The sequence below is a fragment of the Tauraco erythrolophus genome, chromosome 3 (genome assembly GCF_009769465.1).
Source record: "Tauraco erythrolophus isolate bTauEry1 chromosome 3, bTauEry1.pri, whole genome shotgun sequence".
Lineage (NCBI taxonomy): Eukaryota > Metazoa > Chordata > Aves > Musophagiformes > Musophagidae > Tauraco > Tauraco erythrolophus.
In genome coordinates, this window is record NC_141467.1 from 63330226 (window position 1) to 63337943 (window position 7718).

A 7718-nucleotide genomic window follows, 5' to 3' on the forward strand; every position below is an offset into this window, starting at 1 on the left:
GTAAATGCACAGCCTCCAAGGGGCCTGGCAAACCTACTCTGTCCAGTTAATGTAATCAATGCTCAGTGGCAAAGACATCTGGAAAAGACTTTGGTCCTATGCTCGGTGTCTTACACTGAAACACTCCCGGTAAGTCTTTTCCAAGCATAAAACATATGCCTTATGACTGTGCACTTTTAAGCACATTATCAGTTCAGGCAAAGTGAAATAGAAGAGTTGCAACTTGTCTACAGAATGAGCGTCTCATTTGCATTTAAAAAGAACAGTTTGCTCCCTCATACATGGCATGACTTAAAAGAAGCTTTAACCAGCTAGTAAAGAAATTCTGAAAACGACTTTCTAAATTAATTTATTCGATTTGCAGTGCAACTCACCAAAAATGATTTAAGGAACTTAATTGGAAAATGATTTAATATATTAAAGTAATTCCTGATTTTCCAAAGCATTTAACTTTTAAATTAAATCTGGCCCACTATCTCAAGAATGATGAGTGAAATGTGTATTCAAGTCATTACCTTCTTTTTGAAGCTTTAAATCACCGATAGGTTTAATAACGTTTGTCCACTTTCACTGCCAAATGGGTCTTCAGACGCTTTGGTGCTTATGTCATTAACATTAGCCCAAGCTTCTCACTTGGCGACACTTTATGGTTACAATTAAAAAAAAAAAACAGACAACAGAGAAAATAATGGCAAGCCACACATCGAAGGTAGCAGTAGCCTCACGGTTACTCAGAGCGCTCGCAAGAAATTAACGCACACATCCAGTCTCCTACGCAGCCGGACTCTTCCTGCTGAACAAAGTTCACTCCTGGCCCAAACTTCTGATCTATAGGGCGGGTTTGCCAGATGCTGCAAAACACAGTTACTTAAACCACCGCTAACAGTCGTACCTCTGGGATCTCTCTTGAAATATCCTTAGGCATCCACCACAAAGGGCCAGACTTTTCCCTGAATTCTAGAACTCCACCATTGAGTATTTGTGAAACGCAGCCAGGATGAATTTGGTCCTTTCTGTTGTGATTGGTAGATGAGACCATGTGGGAAATCTTTCCTGAAAACTGAGAGGGCTTCACCCCGGCGCTGCAGCCCGGGCGCTGGAGCGCAGGCACACACGTTATGTCGCGGTTTACCTCGGAACCGAGGCAGCTGCCCGGAACGAAGGAGAAGGCTCTCAGCATCTCTCTGACACGTGGGACCGGCACGACAATGGCCGAGCGCGGAACCGGGCTGGCCGCGGCGGGCCAGGGCGGGCCGCCACGCGCGGCCGCCCCTCCGCGGCGGCGCCCCGCGCCCCGCGCCGGCCTCGCGCCCCCCGCGCCCCGCGCCGGCCTCGCGCGCCCTGCGCCGGCCCGCCCCCGCCCCCGCCGGTGCAGCCCCTGCGGACGCCGCGCACGGCGGAGCTTGCGCCGCGGGAAAGCATCTGCTGCAGCCTGCCGCGGACTTCCACGGCAGGTTTCCGAGCGAACGCCTTAAGCGCGCAGGTTTAAACACATCTTTCGGGAAAGCGCTCGCTCACGGCTTTCCGCCGGGGGTGTGTGTGTGTGTGTGTGTGTGTGTGTGTGCGTGTGTGTGTGTGTGCGTGTGCGCGCAAGAAGTGCTCTGGGTTGCTCGCACTTCCTGGTTATTTCCTACGGCCAGCGTTTTATTCATGTGCGAAGCCCATTCCGTAACAGCAGAGAAAGTGCAGCTCATACATAAAGCACCGGCTGGCTCCGGCCACGGAGGCGCTAACAATGCAGGAGCCCCAGCCCCCTCGCTCGCCGGCAAAAGTAATGCAAAGTGCTCCGGGATCGCAGCACCGAACTCTCGTAAGCAAACCCAGGATCTGGGCTAGCGCGACCCTCCTCTGCTCTTCCTCCTTTCCCAAGGCTCGGGGAGCTAAAACTTAGCTCTCCTCAGACACTGACCCTATTTGCAGCGGTTTAATCAAGTTACAGAAAAATTGGTGAGGCAGTGGCAGAGCCGGGCCAAAGTCGAGCCCCTGTTCTGAACCAACTCGTCACCCTTATACACTCTTATTGTGTATAAATAGAGATGTGTGTCTATATACATACACTTGTCACATACACACACACACACACACACACGTACACACAAACGTGCTCCCGGCACCGCCAAGTGCCGCTTTGACACATGAACTGCAGGGTACGCGGCAGGGAGTTTCTGCCGGTTCGTGGCGGGCGCGATCTTTCTCGTTAATAGGAGCTCTGTAAATTCAAGTCCTCCGCATCAACACCCTTGTCCACGCTGTTTCTCCGAAAGGGAAGATGTTATGGAAAATGCTTCCTCCACCCCCCACCCCCTCCTCGCTCCAGCCGCCCGCCCCCAAACTACTCCGGGGTTTTAATTTGGGGTGCCTGCAGGGGAGCCGGCGCGTGTCCCGGCGGCACCTCTCCGCGGCGGGCGGCAACTTGCGCTCCCCAAACCCCAAAGCCCGGCAAGTGCCGCTGCCCTCTGCCTCGCCGGTGAACTTGGTGCGCGGCTCGCCAAAGCGCAGCGCCCGCTCATGCAACGCGCCGCGACAACAGCACAATCGACAGCACAGATAAAACACCTCGGACGACACAAAACACGAGTCACCTTGTTGCAATAGTAGGGGTCCAGGCAGGGGGAAGGTCCCAAACAAGGCGTATCAGGAGCGGCTGCAGGCTGAGGAGGTGGTGAATAAAATCTTACGTCCATTTCACTAAAACATCAAGCAAACTCCTTTCCTTTCCTTTTTGTCGTTAATGTTGGTGCAAAAAAAAAAAAGGGGGGGGGGGGTGCGAGTGCGTGTGTCTGTGTGTGTGTGCGCGTGAGGGGAGGGGGGGGACACACAACAAGACTGAGAAGAATAAAAAAGAGGTGCCTGACTTCAGTAGTCAAAGAAACACCTTCCCTGCCTCACATCCGTTTGTGGTTTGTAAAGAGAGAGAGGAGAAAAAAAAAAAATCTCTTCCAAAAAAGCACCGGTCTGCAGATGTCTGCGAGAGAATCAACAAACCCTCCTTCTTCTACGGCAGGGCAGGTAACTTCGAGTACTTATTGTTTCCCCTACGCATCGGCACCGGGGCGCTAGCTCCGTGTGTGCCTCTCTTTATGGGAGTCTCGGAGTTGGTTCGCTTCTCCCTCCCTCCCTCCCTCTCGCTCGCTCGCTCGCTCCCTCTGTTCCTTTCCCGTTCTTTTTTTTAATTATTATTATTGTTGTTGTTGTTATTATTTATTTGGTTGGGTTTGCTGGCGGTGTATTTTGGTTGCCCTCCACCGTAAGGAGCGGGGCCGCGGGGGGGGTGGGGGGGTGGGAGGCGGCAGCGGCAGCCGGGGCCCCCGCTCACCCCCGGGGGGAGCGGCGAGGCAGTCCGCCCGCGCTGGAATGGCCGCCCCGCGCCGCCCGGTCCTCTCGCCTCGGCGCGGCGCGGCTGGGCTCGACCCTCGGCGGGCGGCGGCGGGGGACGCGGCGCGGTCCGCCGGCGGAGTCGCTGCTCCGAGTGTGGTTCACACAAAGGGGCCGGCGAGGGAAGAGCCATTCGCGGCCGCCGGCGACGGGGCCGGGAGCCGCGGGAAGGGGGCGCTGCCGCGCCCGCCATCCCGCCGCCGTCCCCGCCCTCTCCCACCCGCCTTCCCCGCCCGGCCCCCCGGCGCCGCCCGGCCCCCCGCCGGTTACTATGGCACCCCTTCCGCGGCCTGCCGCCGCCGAGCGGCCCGGCACGGTCCGGCACGGCCCGTGGGCCGAGGGGAGCCGGGAAGGCAGAGTGGGAGAAACGGCCGGGGAGCGAGGGGGTCGGCCCGGGCCCCGGCCTCCGCGGTGTGTCGGCCACAGGCTGCCAGTGTGGCCACGGGCATGTCCCTTGAGCTTCCTCCGTGAGAGTCCCCAGCCGGCCCATCTCTACAGCCATTTTGTGAAGGTCGAGCCAGGCCCTGCGTGCCCCGGCAGTCCGGCGAGGTCGGCCTCAGCGAGTCAGACGAGCCCTTCATCTGCTGTCCCAGGAGCGTGGAAGCCATGGCCCAGAGTGCGTCGTGGCAGAAATAAACTGTGATCCGTAAACACCTCAGAAACGAGGAGGCAACTAAAAAGCAAGAAGAACCACTGGTGTAATACCTCATCAGCTGGGGTCTGCCTCGTTAGTTCAGAGTGCGTGGGCCCGGCCGTGCCATGGGCAGCGCTGACACCGCACCAGGCATGGCTTTCCTCACGGCAGGATGGAGGAGGGAAACTTGAGCATATGGGCAAACTGAGACGAGAGGACGGAAAGGGAGGAGAATGGGGTGGGGAAAATGAAGAGAAGGACGATTAGCTGCAAACAAGGGTGCTGACAAAGGAAAGTTGGGAATCCAGTGGGACGTGGGAGAGGGATTGACAAGCAAAACAAGGCTTAACGTACAAAAACAATGAAAGAAAGGGTGACTTCAAGACACTGTGAGCAATCCCACTGGGTTTCCTGCTGAGTCTCTGGTAGTTTTAATCAGGACAGAAATGATGGAAGAGAAAGGATACAGGAAGGACACTATACTGAGCTTAGATAATGCCATGCAGAGGAATTGTATTCCGAAAAGAAAGGAATCCTTTTCCCTCTTTATATGAAAACAAATTAGTGAGTACCACACAAATAAGCTGAGATGATGACAGTTAACAGGAATGGTTACATTTATCAAATAGTCATGAACATTTCCGTCACAAAACAGTTGGAATCCGAAGAACTTTTAAGAAGGTTTGTAATGCACATTATCACACAAAATAGTCTTCTTGTCACGGAAAAAAAAATCCAGAATAAAGATTTCAAGGGGACTCAGTATCAAGGGGGAGCAAATCGCAAATATCGGGTGAAGAAATCATTGTTTGTGTGAGAATCTGTAATCTGTACCTCAGATATTTTGATACTGTAAAGCGTCCTTCAAGATGGTGTTAAGTCGTGGCTTTCCTCCGTGTCTAACCATCTGCTTTCAGTAACACTTAATTATCTTGAAAAAAATACACAAATAATGTAAACAAAACTGGAGAGAACAGGTTTGACACAATATTCTCTTTTCAGGATTATTTGATCAAAAATATCTCTGAAGATTCTTGGTTGTCAGCTCAACACATTTTAAGTCTGATGGCAATAAATGTTTTCCTTAAGCATGCAATTACAAAAGGGTCTCCGTTGCTGTCTTTTTAGTAATGTTTGAAACCCTTATGGCCTTGGAGAAAAGCTTGAAAACACGACCCAGAAAAAGCTTCAGAAAGCAAAGGAAAAGACATTAACATTTTTTTTTTTTTTAAATCACATGATTTTTTGACGCCTGACTCATTATTTTGCATGTTTAGGATTAGACATTCTGAAAGTTAAAAAATCCTTAAAAAGATTTTCCTATGCAAGAAATGTACTTGACGCTTGACAGATATATCACTGCTGCGAATGGCTGATATGTGGACCATAATTTGACAAAGTGAACGGGAGACAGATTGCAAGCTCTGTACCGAAAAGCTGCTGTTGAGAAACTCGTTATTCACGGGCCCCATGGATTAGTTTTCAGCCTGTTGTGGAGAAAGGTGGTAGAGATGTGCTGATTCTGGAAGAGCTGATTTAGGCGACCGGCGTATGCAGGTGCATACAGGTGTCCGCAGGTGCAGTGATTCTGATGCAGAGCCGGAGATGTCAATACCAGAACGACGAGAACATCTGATGATAAAAAGTAGAGGTTTGGCTTTTTATTTGTAAGAACTATCACTGACTATTGCCTTAAGAAAGGCTTCACGTTCCTAGGAGTCCGTAGGAGTTTACAACTATACCATTTGCTTTGCGCAGCACTTCAGGTTATTTTCAGTACTTAATGATGCAGGCCCTGAGAGGGTATAAAATTTTTTCTGCTACTTACAGAGATGATTTAATCGTGGAGATGGTGAAAACACCTGCGATTTGTGGCAGTTATCTGTACAGTTTGTAAAAATTAAAAAGCTATATCTATTAATCCGTTAAGTGTTCTTTTGTTTTGTAGGGGACATATTCTCTGAGGTTTTGAGGATAATGCATTTGTGGAGACTGGATCTGAAAATATTAATACTGTTGTAGGTTTTGCCTCTATGGACTGAGAAAGCAAGGCCTTTTCCAGGATAATTCACTGGTATATCACACTTGATCACTTTAGTTCGTGTAAATGCATTTTCTAGAAAAAAATTGCAACAGATTAAGAAGCGTGAGTCAGTTTTTAGACGCTTAAAAGGAAGGAACATTTGTTCAGAAGGGCGCTGAGTTTTTAAAGCCATTCAACATTCAAGTGAACGTCTCCAAAGTAGTCTTGAAAGAGGTTCCTATACCAACATATGAGAACAGTGTCATTGCTTTTCTCATATAAATAAGAACAAATCCCTTGAAAACCAGGATCTGTATCTACAGATACTAAAAAAGTTTTTATTCTTTTAAATGCTCTCTGCTGGACTGAGACTACGTAGTATGAGTATTCTCCATGAAATGGAGAACTCATATGACCTTCCTTGCCAAACAGCGTTGTGGATGCAAGAAGTTTACGTAGCAAACTGGAGACCTAAGAAGGTCATTAAATAAACGAACCATAAATGGATCAGCAGCTCCTTTGAGCTGAAAATCGCTGGAGGTAGAGACACAGGAGTAGAGAGTGAGGGGAAGTATCATACATGCTTGCCTTCGGTTCGGGCTGTCATGCCTAGAGCTGTTGTTGGAGGCAGAGTTATGGCAGGGCAGACCCTTGGTCTGAACTAGTCCAGCCATTCGCATGTTCTTATGGAGGCTCTGCGATGGTCAGACCGTCAGAATTAAAAGACACAAGTGAGCATGTCCAAAATGACAGATCACTTTCTTGTCTGCGCTAATGTCTCACCCAGCTGCTCCATCTGGTACATTGGGGGCCATCAGTAAGCATAAATCATTTTCTCAGCCAAAGAGAGGTAAAAGTATCTTAGTTTAAAAAAGGATCTAGCCCAACATCTTTTTTTCTTTAATCTCACGTGTCTATATCCAATTTTATTTGTGATCTCCAGACAAAGATGTCTGATCATCTTCTACAAAGAGAAGATTTCTTGATATTCCTAGGAAGAAGGAAATGTGGAACTGTGATGATGGCTTATTATTTATTACGCATAGGCACCACAAGACTCTTTTCATGAGATAGGCTCTTATTTAAAGAAAAGTTTTCTCCTACATATTTAAGAACAGCTGGATTGGAAAATCATTCTGCTTCTTGTTTTGCGTGCGGTAATTTGGGAGTCAAGAGGGCCAGATAAGCTAAAAGGGCAGGCATGAGATTTTGCTGAGAAAATACCTCCTGCTGAAATTTTTGCTTTACTTACTAATGCACAGGACTATTTACCTTTCAGAATAAAGCTCAATGCTCATCAATTTCTAGAGAGTAGTTAATTAAATAATAATAGGATGAAGGGTTTGTCCCTTTTGTGTGGATGTCTTGTTTCATGTCCTTAAACCGGGTATGACACTTGGGTGTGGGAAGATGCAAAAGATAATGATATTAAGGTTACAGAATATTTAAAACAAAGTAATTAATCTGGCCTTTTCGTCAGAATGAACTCAAATCCTTTAAGAAATTGATTCATTTTAAGTGTTGTTGACATTCTGGGTGTGCACTCATAAGTGAGCATAAATCAGTGTATTTAAACAGAAACATTTGCAACATGGTATCGAAGCTTAACAGTGGTGATATATGTTTCAGAGTATTTAAACAGTTTGTAATGCTACCTAATAATGTGTCAAATCAAGTGTTGTCCAA

The 7718-nt window shown here is 48.7% G+C and overlaps 1 protein-coding gene across 2 annotated transcripts in view; it reads right to left on the reverse strand.

Moving 5' to 3' along the window:
* Positions 1-2684, reverse strand: part of TOX (thymocyte selection associated high mobility group box) — a 228600-nt gene extending 225916 nt beyond the window's left edge. The window contains exon 1 of one of the 2 annotated variants that reach the window (XM_086608669.1): positions 2583-2684. In XM_086608669.1, the coding sequence (XP_086464795.1) occupies positions 2583-2684 (102 nt within the window). Of the gene's footprint in view, positions 1-892; positions 1040-2582 lie in introns of those variants that run through there. The other variant, XM_086608668.1, reaches the window with a different exon arrangement.
* Positions 2685-7718: the final 5034 nt, after the last annotated feature.